The sequence below is a fragment of the Pipistrellus hanaki genome (assembly GCF_964339955.1).
Source record: "Pipistrellus hanaki genome assembly, chromosome: X".
Lineage (NCBI taxonomy): Eukaryota > Metazoa > Chordata > Mammalia > Chiroptera > Vespertilionidae > Pipistrellus > Pipistrellus hanaki.
In genome coordinates, this window is record NC_140524.1 from 44,703,197 (window position 1) to 44,722,534 (window position 19,338).

The 19,338-nt window shown below is 38.0% G+C and overlaps 1 protein-coding gene across 2 annotated transcripts in view; it reads left to right on the forward strand.

Annotated features, from left to right (window-relative positions):
- AMMECR1 (AMMECR nuclear protein 1) overlaps positions 1 to 4,531 on the forward strand; it is a 131,498-nt gene extending 126,967 nt beyond the window's left edge. For both annotated transcript variants that reach the window (XM_084870500.1, XM_084870499.1), the window contains one exon: positions 181 to 4,531. In XM_084870500.1, the coding sequence (XP_084726626.1) occupies positions 181 to 295 (115 nt within the window). In that variant the 3' untranslated portion in view covers positions 296 to 4,531. The remainder of the gene's footprint in view (positions 1 to 180) is intronic.
- Positions 4,532 to 19,338: the final 14,807 nt, after the last annotated feature.

Genomic DNA, 19,338 nt, shown 5'->3' on the forward strand with positions numbered 1-19,338 from the left:
AGATTCTGGATTCCTGGGTTCTGATCTCAGCTTTGCTACTTATTAGCTGTGTGACACTGGGCAAGTCACAGCTCCTCTCTGGGTCTGTTTCCTGACCTGTAAAATTATCTCCTAGCTCTGATACTGTCATGTCATCTATTTTTGAATGTTGACTTTGTCTCTTCCCTGAATTTCTTTCAGGTACCGTAGTGAAAAGATGACCCTGAGCTATGCTGAATACCTTGCTCATCGCCAGCATCATCATTTCCAAAATGGCATTGGGCATCCCCTTCCACCATACAACCATTATTCCTGACACTGAGCCGCACAACCAGTCACTGGGCCTCTCTGCAGACCTCTTCCCAGGAGACCCTGCCCCTTCTTGGTCTAGCTATCTCTTTTACTGTACCATTTTATGATGATAGTTTCCGTTGCCATGGTGAACCTTCAACATAGTCAATTAAGATCATCATGGTAACGGGTAGGAAAATGGTATTTGTTAAGAAGATCCTCTTTTATTATTTTAGGTCATTGATTTTTTTTTTTTTTTTTGCAGCATATATCATTTGGGGAATTTTGTTCCTTACAACATTATATAGAATTCTGCTTTGCTATGTCAATCAGATTTCTATCTTTCTGTCTATCTTGCTTTCCTTTCCTGTTTTTATTCTTTCTTGCTTCTCTTCCTTCCTCCCCCTTTTTCTTCTTTGACTATGGATGGAAGAAATTATACAGTTTTTAAGGATTTTATTTAGGTTTTTCTTTAGTTTTCCTCAGTAAGATAGATAATTTTTCATAGCTGAGTTTGGGAGTAATTCATATGAAATTCAGGTATTTGTGTATTATTCTTGAATTTGTCTAAAATTAATTTTGCTATGGAGCTTAGTATGTGGGTCTCCACTCCTTAAGTATATGTTTTTCCCATGGTTAAAATATATGAACTTTAGTTCTAGTATAGAACATTTGAAGGTCCATGATAGGGCTTGTCACAGAGAGTGAGAAATCATTTATGCCTATTGTGTTGGTTATCATAGGAGAGATTGCCTCATCACTTTATAGAACCAACTTACAAACTAAAACACTGTTTTAAGAAAGTACAAGCTACCTTTCAAATATGCTATAGAATCGTTTTTGAAAAGCAGCAAATATCAGGAAGAGACCAGATACAGAATTTAGTGCCTTTGAGAAGAATATAATTAAGTGGAATTAAGAGGGGGGTAGAAAAAGGCAATTTAGAGAAATATTCTTGTAAAATTTTATTGTTTCTATGTTGTAAAACAACAGATTAGACGAATTCTTTACTCTTAAATATTTTTTTAAGCTGAAATAATTATTTTGAGCGAATAACCAAAAAGAAACATGTGTCTATTATGTATTAATTTAAATTTGTGAAGTTTATGTTTCAATAAGTCATGATTGGCCAGAGACAATTTTAGCTACCATTGGAAGAAATGGTAAAGATAATCTAGTGAAACAAAAGTTCATATTTGCCATGATTTCAGATGTTTGTAATGGGAACAATACTGGAGTTTTAGAAATACTACAGAATAGCTTGAATCTCTTTCTGCACTACATACTTTTGATAGAAACACATTTACTATGTTGATGCTATGTTACAGCTGTAAAAATTGAGTTGGCATTTAGATGCGATGTAGTTGTTAGAGTTGAGATCATTTACAAGGCTTCTCTTCCCATGATATATACAGAGAGAATTCCTAATGTCAATAGGAGGTCCATGTGTATATCCCCAAGAAAAATGACAGGATTTTGGAGAAAGATTACCTTCATTTTTATGGTAGAAAATATGTGTGTGTGTGTGTGTGTGTGTGTGTGTGTGTGTGTAAATATATTTTTTTCAAACAGGAAACCAATATATCAAGTGATGAATTTAAGTATGGTGCAAATATATAGTTTAAAATATGGGATGTCACTGAATATCAAATGGCACAGCTTATACATATAGTTGCTGTGACAAGTGACAACTGCTAGTTCGGAATTCAAAAACCCTTTTCTAGTTTGTGAAATAATTGGCTAAATTCATTGTGGCAAATCAAACTGTTTTAGTTTTTGATGAGAGTTCTTTGAAGTTTGTTGGTATTCCTTCATCCATAGCATCCATTGTTGAAACAACCATTTTCAATTGCGATGCCTTAACTAAGAAGCCAACTGTTGGCCTGAAATGCAATCTCAGTAGCCAGTTCCATTGAACCTAGAGATTTAGACAGCTAGCTGTTGGGTTTTAGAACGGATTTTGAATCCTTTCATTTCTACATGGGAGCATTTTGGAGCAGATTAGTCTTTCAGTATAAAAACAAGTGGCTACCTGATGGAAACTTTTCTTGCCCTTATAGGGAAACTGAGCACAAGCTGAATGATATTGTCTGCTGCAAAAAAGTAAATAAAACAAACTGAGGAGAGACAAAAGTGACCAATATTGATCCATCTTATCCATCATCTCATCAGTTCAACAGGCTCCTCATCCTGATTGAGCTCATGGTTAGAATTTTTTTCTAAAGAAAAGATCTATTACATACCTATTTGTATGTATACATATACATACATACATACATACATACATACATATGTGTGTGTTTATGTATTTAACGGTGCTAATCAATCTTGAGCAGGTCATGTGACTGGTCATGCGGACTCTAAAATCATATCAGATTTTTTAAATTTCTTGATATATGCAGATGTTATACAGATTTTCTTACCAGTGTAATAATGTTATACTGAAGAAATAACCATCCTGCAGGCTTCAGAGGACTCAGTCAGCAATATTTCCCACCATGGCTTGGGGGGAAAGGATAGTTTTGTCTCCTTTTGTATTCAAATTAATGCACAAGTGCAGTTTTGTCTCAAGACTTTGTAGTGTAAAGGGTATTCTACAAACTGTAATGGTGTGCTTCAAAGAAACAAATGTTAGACCCTTTCACCTTTGTCGTATATTACAAAATGTTAAATATGTGGTTTGAATTAACTTTGAACATGTTGAAATATGTAGCATATGTTTTTAACTCTGACAAAGATTCTAATTGCACAGGTTGTGTTCTTAGCCAGTTGTGGTTTATTTGTTCAGAAACACAAATGTGAATTGCACTCATCACCAGTATATTGTATAAATTCAGTGATCTTTAAACAGCTCAGACGTAATACTTGAACTTCATTTGAGTAACACAAAGTTTACATAGCCCCCCTTTTAAATGTTAATTAGTTCCATTTATGTTTTCCATTTTCAAATGCAACTGGGTATTTTTCCTCTTGGAAAATTGTACGCATTTTACTTTGGTATGTAGCGAAAGGCTTCCATTTCTGGAAGGATTTTCTTGTCCTTAAATAAGGTCAGCCAGGTACCAGATTCTAAAAGAACAATTTCTCCCCCCTCATTAAGTGGCCTTCTGACTGCACAAGAATGTGCTACTACCTTTTCTAGTCTCCCCTACCATAAGAGGTCGGTGTGATTAATGGAGGAAGTGCAAGGCTTGTTTTCCCCCCCATCCCGCTTAAAGAATTGTAAGATTTGCAGTACCATGCATACAGTCCCAATACCCAGCACACCAGAAGTTTGTGTACTGGCCTCTTTTCATGTCTTCAAATGTGCAGGCAATTTGAAACTGTCATCTGGAATAGGTTCCATCTCTTACATGTGTTAGATCAAACCAAAGAAGCCCCCAGCCATGCCCAAATGCTGCTCCAAAAGCCTGCCTTCCAGTCCTTACAAAAACCTTGCAGGATTAAATGTGTTAACTTTTTTTATTTTTGTACAGTTTCTAAGTGATTTTTGCTAGTGATATTAAATTGAATTAAGTTTATTTGGGGGTGTGAGAACCTCCTCAATTTAAATAAACTGGTGACTTTCCTTTTATTTTTTAAAAACGGAAACCTGTTGTGTGCCTCTCGATTTAAGGGTTTCTGATTACATTATTCTTAAGACCAGCATTGATCCTTTATATACAAAGATAAGTTTTCCTTGTTTTTTATTACTGTTTCAGAAGAAAATAAACCTTTTATTTTGCTCTGGACCCAGTAACTGCGCTGGTACATAGACGCACTGAGAAAACACTTTTGTAACCACCTCTGACTGTTTTTGTATATCAAAGTTGATTACTTTTGAAATATTTGGATCTAGTTTCTAAGTTATTTTAGTGTTTTATATGTTCCCCAAAATCACTTTGAATCGGTCACCAGCATAATGAGTTTTTGGTGATGTCATGGTGAGATTTGTAATGAGCAAAAGCTACCTGGTGTAGCTTTTCTTTTCCTTCTTTCTTAGGAATCTGCTTTTTGATTATAGTAAGACATCAGAGATTACCTGAAATCCCTTCAAGTATAACTAGATCCTCCTTCCTTCCACATTTAATTGCTTAGTAGTTTGAAGAAACTATTGGAAATGGGCATTTTATATGACATGTTTGGCTTTAAAATATAAAAGAGCAAAGTAAAATGAGAAGGTTTATATGGGTCTGTAAGGTATGGCTGTGGAAAGATATTGTAGTAGTTTTGACACTATTGTTATTACCTTTAAACTCATTTACCCAATAAAATGTTAAAACTGAGTTACCATTTGTTGTTTCTTCCTTTAATCTGCCTCATTGTATATTGATCTCGTGGGTACTTCTTACTAAAGCACTCACAGTGGAAGACTTTGAAATAATATACTTTGGAACTGGCATTGATTTATTTCCAAACTAACACTTTGAATATACCTCACCTGCCTTCAGCTGTTCCCTACCATATCATTTGCCTTTTTCAGCTTGTGTAGTCCTGAAACCTACTGGATGGTCTATGCTGGTCACGGACCTGAGACAAGCATCCAACTTGAATTTCTGGGACAGCTTAACTATGCTTAAACCCACTCCAAGTTTCTTCCAAATCAGTGTTTCCCCTTTGTAAGCTGGTTCAGTGCCATTCAGTGAAACCATCTGATGAGATGGGAAGCCTTTCTTTTGCCATCAAGGCTTTGCCATTTTCTCACTACAGGTCAGAATCTGAAAATACCCAAAATATGGCCACTCAGAGCTGGTACACTTTCATACACACAATAGGCATACCACAGAGTTAAACTTATTACCTGTTACTTTTCCATTTCCAGAGTGGGATGAGATGAACTCTGTTCACAACTTGGGAAATGTCGAAATATGGCAGGGTGACTGGTGCTCCTGACTTTCAAGGGCCAGAGAAGAGTCTGCAGCAAGAAAGGAATCTCTTGCTGGGCTACCACTATCAGCTGTTGCCTTCTCTCTCTGGAAAGGCTACCAAGGACATTGTTGAAATACTTTTGCTTTTTCTAAATCATTTGCTGTCTCAGTTTCATCATGAATATTTCAGGATTAATTGCTAGTGAATATATGCAGGGCACTTTTCTGTTACATTGCTCCAATGCTCCATTTTCCATGTGAATTTGATGACACGGAATTTTATAACATGTGCTTATATCAATCTGTAACTAAAACCAGCCATCTCAGATTCTAGAGTACGATTGTGGTTTGAATAGTGCTCCATTAAGGCTGCCATCTGCTCAAGGTTTACCCAGTTTCATCGTTCATGTTTAATGATACATAGGATTTTAAAAATAATTTAAACAATATTAATAGGTTCAGGTAGAATGAAGTAATTTAATGAGTCCACAGCATTCATTTTTATAGCATTAGTGGTTAACTCAATGGCCTGGACAGATTTCAACTTCAGTAATCACACTGTACCTACCTAAATTTTTCCAGAGTTTAAGCTTTTCTTCTTTAGATTCCATGCCCCACTAGCACCTTTTAAATAGCTCACTGCTTCAGAGGACAAGCGAGGCTGTGAGGGATGAGACGGTGGCTCTCTATTGGTGGAAAATACTGCCATATCCAAAGAATGCTATCAGAGTGAGTTGGGGAAAGTATGCTGTGAGGATATCACAACTGGATTGAAAGCTACCAGTCAGGCGAATCAGTGAATGACAGCCCATTCAGAGGATGGCTTTTCCCACCCTGTGCATCTCTGACCATGAGCTAAGGCAAGTGTGGATTTGGGCTAAGTAAGCTCTGATGGCTTCCTACCTATTTGCCCAGGTTTCTCACTTGCAGGAGGAATAATTTAGTGGGTAGATACAACTGAAGCAGACCTTGGGCATACTATTTTGTCCACTACATTAAAAAGCCTTCCATGCTCCTGTTGACCATGGTTCAATCTCCTGTTCCAAACCCCAAGCCTGTTGAAAGAAATCTTTCAAGAATCAGAGGAAACTGCCTTGGGTCATAAGCGCTGTTTGAAACTAGCTGATCTCCCAAGAACTTAATTATATCTGTGTTTAAAATGACTTTTAATATATTATATTCATAGTGTATTGACTGTGCATCTTAAATTGTATAAATGGACTGACCCAGAGGGCTGGTGGGGGGCATGCACTTGCTGATTTACATCATGACAGATGATTGCATTAGGTTAGATGTAGGATGATCTCAGTCTGGAGCACGCACTGGGCAGTTGGACAGTGGCTGCATTACATGCCTCTATGCTCACTGCCTGCCCTGGACTCCTTGAGCCCATACTCCCATTTAATAAAGTCTCAGGCAAGTCACAAGGGACTGGTAATTTGTTCAGCCTTTGGTCTTCCTCCATGGTGAACCTCTTTGCTTTTTAAATCAAAATCTTAGCTGGTCCTTCAATATGTTAAAAATATTAGATTAAATGCAGTATCTCATTGTTATAAAGTGCAAACATGTAGCAATTACTTATAAAGTTAATGAGAATGATGACACTATTTTAATGACTAAAATTTTGCAATTGGGGGTAATTAATGACAATTGCAGTTATAGTCTCTATTCCTGTACTAGAGGCCTGGTGCACATATTCCTGTACTGGTGGGGTCCCTCAGCCTGGCCTGCACCCTCTTGCAATCCAATACCCTTCGGGGATGTCAGAGAGCCAGTTTCAGCCTGATTCCCACAGGCCAGGTTGAGGGATCCCACGGTGCACAAATCCGTGCACCAGGCCTCTAGTATGCATATAAGATCTTTGGTTAATCTCTTTCCACCCTCCTCTGTTCCCTCTGAGAGTCATCAGTCTGTTCCATGTTTCCATGCCTGTGCGTTGAGTGTCTGCTCCCTGGTGGTCATTGTGTATCATAGCTACCAGCTGGTCATCTGGTTGGCTGGTCACTTAAGTTTTTATATATATATAGATCAGTTTTGGCTGTACTACAGCAAGAAGGTCCTAATTTGCATCGAAGAGGTGATATTTCACTTATGTTGTTTTATGAGAGTGGATATACAAAATTCTGGTGCACTTAGCCTCCCGAGAGAGACCTGAAAAGGCCTACAAGAAATTCAGGCAAGAGAAGCATTCCTCCTGAGATTTCAACAGAAATAAGTCAATCCAAAGGCTGCTGCTAAGACCATTGGTGGTCTTCAGTTGCCATTCAGAATGTAACACATGCGGTGTTTCTGTTAGGTATTTTTGTGTGTGTGTGTTTTTTATTACAGTTTATACAATAGATATTATACATTTAAACCACACACTTTTTTGAATCAAATGTTTATGGAAACTTGGATCAGTGCCAAAAGAATGCCAGGTCCCACAGGACAATCTGAAAACCACTGCTAGAGTCCCCACATGCCTACTTATTTTGAAAGGCTTTGGCAAGCCATCATTTCATCTTTTCCATTTTGGCCTTTTCCTCCCAAATGTCAGGCTCAACCGGATCTATCAATATTTATTGAGTGTCTGTACCCCAAGGGGCATGGCACTGTGCTTGGTTACAGAATAAATATAGTATAATTTTTATAACACAGATTAACAGTTTACTCTGAGCTAAGCATTGTGAGAGGCATACAAGTTAGTTCTGGTTGGGAAAAGTCATTCACACTAGGGCCCAGGCACCATCAGCCTGGATTTACATGGGTTTACCTAAATGGCTTCCACTTCAGAGTGACATTAGAGCAGGGTTTGGCTGCCCATGTTGGGAAGTGGCATTTCTTTGGCCTTCCAACATGTCAGCAGCAAAAACTACCCTGCATCAGGCATGGTCATAACTTGGTGAGTGGAGGAAGAGATTGTTTCTGTTCTTACAATGTGGCTATCTTGCTCCCTATCTGGGGGAATGTGCAAGGTGTTTGGAAGAGAAATTACGTGATTGTAGAAGCAACATATTTATGTATATACAGAATGGTATTTAATGGCTGAAAGTTGTGTTTCTCACTGCAAAACTGCCCTCTAAAGGGCATCAGGCCCTTCCCATGTTCAGAAGAGAGACAAGAGCACAGGTGGATACTAGGCACATTGCTCTAAGAAGCTTCCTTGAGGCCTGAGGAAAAGAAAATTTATATCATGTCTATTGGTTGGAAAATTATCCCATGGAGGGGGATCCATTTATGGGGTAAGAGGAGGAAAGAATAGTAGGGGTATACCATCCAAAGAGGGGAACCAGAGTAACTTTCTGAACCACTTGCGACCTAAGAAAGGCAGGAAGGCAGTATTAAAGTTGGTATTATAAAACAGGAAACAGATCTAGCACACAATAGAATGTTTAAATCACATATTTTAACTGACAGGAAGCTGCTGAGAGTTGTAACCATTGCCTGAACACAGGCAGATTTGAAATGAGTTTCTATAGTCCCTTTTCATCAAACTAGCATTTCCATCTAAATGGTATTCTGGATTGATCCAAGGTTACTGTGTGTGTCAACATATGTAAGCGGATTCGTGTGTATCAGCATGGGAGATAGAATTGCCCAGACAGCTAGATGGGGCAGTCATAGTTCCCATTCCCACATAATCCTGGCAGAATACAAAGGTTATTTTGGACTGGAAAGTGTGGGAAACCCCCATCTTTTTTGAAGGACAATACCAGTGTGAGTAATGCAAACATTTCCCTAAACTTTCTCTACTTCAAACATTCAAATGAATTCCAGGAACTCTGCATGCACACATTGCCACCCTGCTGGCATAGGCCTCAGCAATGGCCCCTTTCCCACACTTGTGGTATGGGACAGTGGTGGGTGTCCATAGTGACCTCTGTATATGAAACCATGCCTCTTGGTGACTTGGTTCTTGTTTATCTGGCCTAGCATATGTGGTCCATCTCACTCATGAATGATGGAATTTTAAAGGGGAACAAGGTATTAATCTGGTTATTCAAACAGGATGTGATTGTTCCTGAGTAAATGGGAATAATCACCCCTTACTACCCCACTTGGGTTTGTACCATTCCAGAAGAATATCTGGCCTTGAGGAAGGTCAAATAGAAATTGCTAATAATCAGCCCTTGGCTGGGAAAGGGAGACAACATCCTTTAGGCTAGAGAAGGTTAAAAAGTGAGTTCCGCAAACGGGGTACACAGGGCACTTAAAAGTTAAAAAGAAATTCCGTTTTTTCCACCTCCTTTTTTTTTTGACATTTTCTTTTATTGAGGTGAAATTCACATAACATACAATTGACCACTTTAAAACATACAGTTCAGTGGTATTGGGTGTATTCACCATGTTGTACAACCACTAGTTCTCTCTAGTTTTAAATTTTTTTCATCATCCCATAAAAACACCCTTCCCCATTAAGAGGTTGCTCCCCATTCCTCCCTTGTAACCTCTAATATTTGTTTTTCTGAATTTGCTTTATCTAGATATATCATACAATTGGAGTCATACAATGAGTGATCTTTTGTTACTGGCTTCTTTTACATAGCATGTTTTCAAGGTTCACCCAAGTTGAAGCATGTTTACTTCATTCCTTTTTATGGCTGAACAATATTTCATCACATGTATATACCACAATTTGTTTATCCATACATCCATTGATGGACATTGGGCTTTTTCAAATATTTGGTTTTTATGAATAATGCTACATAAACATTCGTGTCTAAGTGTCTGTGTGGATATATGTTTCCATTTTATTGGATGGAATTGCTGAGTCATATGGTAATTCTGCTTAGTTTTTTTTTTAAGAAACCATCAAATGGTTTTCATAGGGACTGCATGCACTATTTTACATTCCCACCAGTAATGGATGAAGTTTCCAATTTCTCCACATTCTCACCAATACTTGTTATTATATGTCTTTTTGGTTATAGTTATCCTAGTGAGTGTGAAATACAATCTCATTGGGGTTTTGAATTGCATTTCTTTAATCACCAGGATGTTGAAAATCTTATGTGTTTATTATAAAGACCTTTTGGAAAAAATGTCTATTCAGGTCTGTTGCCAAGTTTTGTATTGGGTTACTTGCCTTTTTGTTGTTGAATTGTAAGATTTTTAAAATATATTCAAGATATTAAATTCTTTTTTTAAAATATATTTTATTGATTTTTCACAGAGAGGAAGAGAGAGAGATAGAGAGTTAGAAACATCGATGAGAGAGAATCATCGATCAGCTGCCTCTTGCACACCCTCCACCGGGGATGTGCCCGCAACCAAGGTATATGCCCTTGCCCGGAATCGAACCCGTGACCTTTCAGTCCGCAGGCTGACGCTCTATCCACTGAGCCAAACCGATCCTGGCCAAGATATTAAATTCTTATCAGGTAAATGATTTGAAAATATTTTCTCCATTCTATAGTTAGCCTTTTTCACATCCTTGATAATGTCCTGTAATGAACAAAAATTTTTAATTTTTGTGAAGTCCAATTTATCTATTTTTTCTTTTGTTGCTCTTGTTTTAGGTGTCAAATCTGAGAATCCATGAATTCTGGATTACTCTCTGGATCATAAATATTTACCCCTATGTTTTCTTTGAATAGTTTTAGCCCTTATATTTAGGTTGTTGATCAATTTTGAGTTAATTTTTGTTTGGTATGAGGTTGGAGTCCAATTGGATTTTTTTAAATGTGACTATTCATTTGTCCTAATATCATTTGTTGAAAAGACTGTTCTTTCTGCCCCTGAATGGTCTTGGTACCCTGGTTGAAAATCAATTCACAAAGATTTGGGTTTATTTCTGGACTTTCAATTCTATTTCATTGATCTATATGTCTATCCTTCTGCTAGTACAACCTTGTTTTGATTACTTTAGCTTGTAGTAGGTTTTGAAATTGGAAGTGTGTCTTCCTGCCTTGCTTTTCTTACTCACTATTGTTTAGGCTATTCAAGGATACTTGAGATTCCTTATAAATTTGAGGATTGGTTTTCCATTTTTATTTAAAAAAATGCAATTTTTATAGGGATTGCAATGAATCTGTAGATAATTTTAGGCACCACTTAACAATGGGGAAACATTCTGACAAACTCATCCTTAGGTCATTTCACCATTGTGAAAACATCATAGACTGCACTTACAAAAATCTAGGTAGTGTAGTCTACCATACACAGAGGCTATATTGTATATCACTGATATATATATATATATATATATATATATATATATATATATATATATGCAATTCGTCACTGACTGCACATCCATCATTATGCAGCACATTGGAATCTTAACAATATTATGTCTTATAACCCATGAGCACAAGCTGCCTTTCCATTTATTTAAGTCTAATATCTTTCAGAAATATTTTGTACCTTTCAATATATAAGCTTTTTGAACTCCTAGGCTAAATTTATTCTTTTGGATGCTATTCCAAATAGAATTGTTTTTCTTAACTTTCTCTTCATTTTGTCCATTACTGGCATACAGAAACACAACTAATTTTTGTTGTTGATCTTATACCCTGAAACTTTATTTATTAGCTCTAGTAGTTTTTGTGTGTGTGTGCATTCAATTGTATTAGTTTTTTGTGTGTGAATTTAATGGAAATACCATTCACTATATATAGATATGTGTAGGCAAAAGTAGGTTTATAGTGGTTCATGTAAAAAATAATAATAATAAATAATAATACAAGAATAAACTCTTAGGCATACTCACAACTATAAATCTACTTTTGGCACCACCCCCAATAACATCATCTATAAATATAGTTTTACTTCTTCCTAATTTGGATACCTTTGATTTCTTTCTTTTGCTTAATTGTTCTAGCTAGGACTTAAACAATGTTGAATAGCAGAGGTGAAAGCAGACATTCTTGTTTCTAGTCTCAGGAGGAAAACTTACCGTCTTTCACCAATTAGTATGATGTTAGCTGTGGGCTTTACATATATGTTCTTTATCACATTAAGAAACTTGCTTTCTATTCCTAGCTTGCTAAGGGTGTTGATGTTTGTCAAATGCTTTTTCTGTGTCTATTGAAAAGATCATTTCCTCCTCTGTTCTATTAATGTGGTGTACTGCATTAGTTTATTGTCTTGTTGAGTCACCCTTATATTTTTTGTCATAAATCCCATTTGGTCATGGTGTATAATCCTTTTAATGTGCTGTTGGATTCAGTTTGCTGATATTTTGTTGAGGATTTTTGTATCTGTACTCATAAAGGATAGAGGTCAGTAGTTTTTTTTCTTATATCATTGGCTTTGGTATCAAGGTAATGTTGGCCTTATAGAATGTGTTAGAAAGTGTCTTTTCCTCTTCTATTTTTGGAGGAATTTGAATAGGACTAGTGTTAAATATTTACATACTTGGCAGAATTCACCAATGGACCCTGTTAGTTGGGAAGTTGTGTGTGTGTGTGTGCGTGTGCGTGTGTGTGTGTGTGTGTGTGTGTGTGTGTGTGTGTGTGTGTTGAGAGAGAGAGAAAAAAACATGAATGTGAGAGAGAAGTAGATTGGTAGCTTCCACATGTACTCTGACTGGGACCAGGGATTGAACCTGCAACCCTGGTGTGTGTCCTTGATGGAGAATCTGTGTGTGGGCCAATGTTCTAATTACTGAGCATCACTAGCCAGGGCAGTTGGGAAGTTTTTTATTACTGATTCAAACTCTTGTTATATGTCTGTTCAGATTTTCTATTTTCTGTGGAACATAACTAGAGTCAGTTTTGGCAATTTCGGTGTTTCTAGAGACTTCTCCATTTCAGCAAGATTTATCTAATTGTTGGCATACAGCTGCTTATAATATTCTCTTATAATCCTTTTAATTTTTGTAAGGTTGGTGGTAACATCCCTGATTTCATTTTCTATTTTAGTTATTTGTGTCTTCTTTTTTCTTAAAGTCTAAAGATCTTTAGATCAATTTTGTTGATCTTTTTAAAGAACCAACTATTTGTTTGATTTATTTTATTTTTTCCCCCTATACCATTTATCTCTGCTCTAATCTTTATTGTTTCCTTCCTTCTGTTAGCTTTAGATTTAGTTTGCTCTTCTTTTTTTAGTTCACATAAAGTTGGGTGTTGATTTCACAGCTTCATTTTTAATGCAGATGCTTTCAGCTACAAATTTAACTCTGCGCACTGTTTACATCATATCTCATAAGTTTGGTATATTGTATTTTCATTTTCACTGATCTCAATGAATATTACAGTTTTTCCTAGTGCTTTTTTCTTTAACCCAATTGGTTGTTTAAGAGTATGCTGTTTAATTTCCTCATATTGATTTTTTTTTTAGTTTTCCTTCTATTATTGATTTCTAGCTGCATTCCATTTGTTCAGAGAAGATACTTTGATTCAAATCTTTTAAAGCTTATTGAGAATTGTTTTATGGTCTAACATATGGTCTATCCTGGAGAATGTTCATGTACACTTGAGAAGAATGTATGCTTTGCTCTTGTTGGGTAGAATATTCTATATATCTCTTTTAGGTCTAATTAGTTGATAGTATTGTCTTCTATTCTTTATGGATCTATTGTCTGAATGTTCTATCCATTACTTAAAGTGGGATATAAAAGTCTCCACCTATTATGGGAGAACTGTCTATTTCTTCTTCCAGTTCCATCAATGTTTCCTTCATATCTTTTAGAGCTGTTATTTGGTATGTATATGTTTATAAATTATTATATTTTCCTGATAAATCAATTATTTTATCAATAAAAATGCCCTTCTTTGTCTTCTTTATAATTTTTTTTTCACTTAATATCTATTTGCCTGGTATTATTTAACCATCCTAACTCTTTTGATTACTACTTTCCCCATTCTTTCACTTTTAATATATTTGTACCTTTGCATCTAAATTGAGTCTCTTGTAACCAGCATGTAATTAAATCATGCCTTTATATTTATTTTTATTTTTTTAAATATATTTTATTAATTTTTCACAGAGAGGAAGAGAGAGGGATAGAGAGTTAGAAACATTGATGAAAGAGAAACATTAATCAGCTGCCTCTTGCACACCTCCTACTGGGGACGTGCCCGCAACCAAGGTACACGCCCTTGACCAGAATTGAACCTGGGACCTTTCAGTCCACAGGCCGAAGCTCTATCCACTGAGCCAAACCGGTTTCAGCAAATCATGGCTTTTTAAAACCCATTTTGCCAATATCTGCCTTTTTTAAAGTTTCATTTTTTTTTTCTTTTTTAATCCTCACCGAAGGACACATTTTCACTAATTTTTAAAGAGAGAGGAAGAGAGATATAGAAACCTCAATGATGAGAGAGAAACATCAATTGGCTGCCTCTGTGGACCAAACCCACAACCTAGGTATGTGCGCTCACCAGGAATAGAATCCACAACCTTTTGGTGTATGGGATGATGTTCCAACAAACAGCTATCTGGCTGGGTTCCAATATCTGTCTTCTCATTGTTGGATGTAATCTATTTACTTTTAAAGTGATCACTTATAATGAAAGCCTTTTTTCTGCCATTGTGATATTTATTTTCTACATGTCATGTAGAAAATATCTTTTTTGTTCCACAATTCTTCTAATAATGCATTCTTTTGTGTTTTTGCATTTTTTCTAATGCACCATTTTGATTCATTCTCCATTTCCTTTTTTTGTGTTTTATTTATTTTCTTAGAGGTTACCATGGGGATTGTAATTAACATCGCAAATTTATAACAACCTAGTTTGATCACTTTTGTGTTTTCTTTCTTTCTCTTCTTTTTAAATGAACTGTAATTTTAGAACAATTTTATGCTCATGGAAAAGTTGAGCAAAAAGTACAGTTTACATGTACTCCCTGATCCCTGCCTTTCCCCAGACGGCCTCCCCTACTATCAACATCCCCCCACACCAGAGTGGTACATTTGTTGCAATCAGTCAACCTCCATTGATACATCATCATCATCCAAAGCCTATGGTTTACATTAGAGTTTACTCTTGATATTGTACAGATTAAGGGTTTTGATAAATGTATAATGAAATGTATTCATCATAATATCATACAGAGCACTTTCACTGCCCTAAATATCCATCTGTGCTCCACATAACCATCCTTCCCTCCCCACCAGCTTTGAAAACCACTGATCTTAATCACCCCTTTTTAATTAATTAAATAGACAACATTTAGTGAGCACACATGTGAGCTAAGGACCATGTGATACACTTTTCAACAGCTTTATGAATTTCCCATTTTATAGAACAAGAATGGAGTTCAAAGAAACTACCAGTTATCAAATGTCACCAGTCAGAATTTAAACCACATTTTTCAGGCTCCAGAGACAGAACTTTTTATACTTCACTCTACTGTCTTGATAGGATGAGGATAATGGTGACAATGATAGTAGCAGTGGTGATGGTAATGGCGGTAGTAGTGACATCTAACATTTATGTAAACAATTCTTACAATGTGCCAACCACTGTGATAAGTGCTTTATGTATTCAGTCCTCACACCAGTTCTATGAAGTAGGTACTGTTATTATTGCTATTTTATAGATGAGCAAACTGAGGCCCAGAGAGGTTAAATAATAATCTGCTTTAAGTGCACAGAATCTACTTAGTGGAGGCCAGTTACTAAATTGAAGACTTCATTTTGACCATCCACTATCTCTTTGTAGGGCTGGAGATGGTAAAGACATAGGATAAGGTGTTGCCCTGTAAACTGATTAGTTGGTTGATTCTTTTTTTTTCATCCTTCCCAAGGATATGTTTTTATTGATTTGAGAGAGAGAGAGAAGGAAGAGAGACAGAAAAATGGATATGAGAGAAACATCTATCAGTCACTTTCAGTACACACCCCAACCATGAAATCAAACCTGCAAGCTAGGTATATGCACTGACTGGGACTTGAACCTGCAACCTTTTGTTGCTTGGAACAATGCTCCAACAAAGTGAGCCACCCAGCCAGGGCTAGCTGGTTTGATTCTTGAAGTTCAAAATCCAGAGATTTAAACTTGTTCTTTGACTCTTTCTTACATAAGGGCACATGAAGTCTGATAGCATGGCTTTCAAGGGCAGAAGACTCTGTCCTTGGTTGTCCAGCCTTAGTTACTGTCTTTTTTGTCACAGGAGGACTGCCCCCAGGCGTCTGGGTACACAACTAGGGCTCAGAAATAGCCCCATAATCGGCCTCATCAGCTTTTACAAAGGCTATTGCAGAAGGGGCCTAAGTAGGCCAACACTTTAACCCAGTTACATGAGGGCAGCTGTAATCCTGGCTGATAATGTCTCGTTAAGCTCTTGGGGTTGGGGGTTGGGGTATCTAAAAACTGCTTCCTGTGCCCATGTCCCTGGATCCCACCGGAGTTACTTGTTCCCCTTCTGGAAGAGTTTGGCCTAAAGGCTGTAAGAACCATGCTTAATTAGAGTGTCTGACAGAACTGAGGGAAGGTTTGTGGTAATTTCCAACTGCAGTGAATGTCCATGGCTTAGGCTACCCTTGGTTAAAGTGGTGCTTTTCTTTAGAAGGCCCACTGACTAATCCTTCTTTCACCTTCTTAGAAAATGTGAGAAAAATCATTGTCTTCTTCTCTGTGGGCCAGACAGCCACTCACATCAACCCCGGGAGTTTGGATCAGGCTGGGCTCCTTTCCCACCCCTCTTCCCTTCTAGCTCATCTCTGGCAATGACTAGACCTGGGAGTTCCCCAGGGGAAGTAGGCTGAGCTGTCTGGCCAGGCTGTGGTTGGGAAATAAAGAAACCAGAGCTGTTGGGGACCTGGCTTATCTGGCTCCCTCCCCAAGTCTCTGGCTTGCTCCACCTTCCATCCCTACCCAGTAGTTGTCATGCTAGGCCACCTTATGCAGGTGTACTCTGCCTCCTTCCTCTCATGTCCCACAAACCATCTGCCTCAAGAGACAACTCAATTATGTGGGCCCCCTTTGGGTCAGGAAGCAGATGTAGTGTTAAAATGAGGCTATATGCTAAAAATTTGTTTTTAAGTTTTCCCAAAGGGGTTTTCTCTAGTCAGGTGGGTAACTCTCATGGGGGAAATGAAGAATTCATGAATTTCAAAAACTCTAAGATGCCTCAGGTTGTAAAATGTCCACTTCTTTATGTACCAGGGAAAGAGAAAAAATAAATTGCTGATTAAAGTATGTCGTACTATTGCTTATACAATGTACCCCATCACCTCTCCTCCAAACCCCATCACATGGGTCACATTAAGACCCAGTGGATGAGTGTAGTCAAAACCACAACTAACCTCTGGGCTCTGAGAACAAGCACAGCAACCACACTGTTTAGAGATAAAACACCTTGACACTGGACAGAGCTTTATTGTTTAGAAAGCCTTCTTACACCCATATCTCACTGGATGTCTCATAGCTGCCCTGGAGTTCAGAGAGATATGACTTGACCAAGGGCACCCAGGACTTAAAGAGGGGACAGAAAACTGGAACTGCAGGCCCCATCTGCTGAGTCCTACCTCCATGCTTTTTCATCTATTACACTACAACCACTATTTAGGATAAGGTAAAGACAGAACTGAAGCATCCATTTTATATGAAAACTGCTGTTTGAAATTTTAACCCTGCTATTTGGCTTCTGTAAATTCTTGCTTGCTAAGACTACTCCCACTTCAGAGAGGCCATTAAACCTTCCCCAGGCAAGGTTATCAGTGCTGGCACCAGGCCAGGCCTCTGGTTGAGGTCTCAAGGCCCAGCACATACGGGCCCTTTAAGAACTTGCAAAAGGGGTGGAACACTCCATATTTGGGAGACAAAGAAGGTAAAAATATATAAATAGGGAGAATTTCTGCATGTTGGGGCCCAGAATTTGAGAGACATTTTCCTTGGACCCGCGCGTAATAAATGGAACTCCATCTCTCTAAGTATTGCTTTGTTCTGTGGTTTTCTGTAACAGAACTAGTGAGGGTACAAATAAGTGGCTTTTAAACCTTCTTCCCAATGAAATTTCTTTTATAGGTCCTCCATGTACAAAACAATAAAATTTGTTTTGTTCTGGGTGAAGCAAGGGAAAAGGCTAGAAGAACCCCAGCCATACTGCCTTCACCCATCCCTCAACCCAACTGGCCTCTAAGGCACTCCCCAGGTTCCCTGAAACTCTGAGGAACAATTTACAAACCTGTGGAGTAAGGGGGCTTCCACAGTATTCATAATATTATTTTTCTTAAGCTGGACTAAGATATTATTTTTATACCTTTTGTTACTATGTCTTACATTTTTCATTAAAAAACCACGCACACACAGTGGTGGAGATGGTCAGTTCAAAGAGGTGACTCACAGCCTGGAAACTTAAAAATAAAACAAAAAAAGTTTTCTTTGAATTACTGGCTAGGGTGAAGCCTGGGTATTGAAACTGTCTTTAAAGCTCCTCAAGTGATTCTAATATGCCAGAAAATTTATGAGCCTCTGTATGAGTGTTACCTTGTCAGCTCCAACATTCCAGAAATCTGAGGCTATTTCCTGGAGAGCCCAGGGTCTTTCTAAAAATATAATCGCCAAAGGATTGGGGTTCCTGGGAACTAGGGAAGAGGAAAGCACAGCGGAAGTGACAGCAAAAGCAGGCAGTAACTCCGCAGGCTCCTTGGGTAGAGAGGAGAGGCAGAAGAGACCAGGGAGAATTGGTCATTGGAGCAGAGTACAGCTGTAGATGGGTCCTTGGAAAGAAGAACACCTATATGGGTACTGTCACCTATCAGAGATACATCAAGGAAGCAACACCCTCCTTGCTAAGACCGGCCTCATTGTGAGATGCTGAGGCTACCAGCTGGCTGAGATGTAAAATGTAAGAGAAGCTGCACAGAAGTTAGGAAGTCAGCTATGAAGGACAAAGCCCTTTGGGTCATTCACTATCAACAGGAGCAGCCTTCCTTATTGCCTCCCTGGGACATACTTAAACCCTTTTACCAAGCTCAGACATCCAAGATGTGCAATCTACAATAGATGCTGGGTAAAGGCTGACTGGAAGATAGGAGGGTACAGGCAGTAACAGAGAGTCCTTGACTTTGGATTAGGCCAGCCTTGCTTGTTGCCAAGGTTAGCAAACCACATATCCTTTGAAAAAGGTATTGCATTTGTCAATTTGACATCCGTGTATCTCTGTTCCTCCACTGGCTTTGGCAAACCAGGAATAAGGGGAAAATTCACTGGAGGATCAGATAGTAATCATCTCAACCTGCTCCCTACCCATCTAAGGTATAGGTGCAGCATTCCATAGGCTAGTGGGGCTTTTGCCATGCAAACACCAACTCTGTGTGCCCCAGAAAATGAAGGGTGACTGGTAGGGA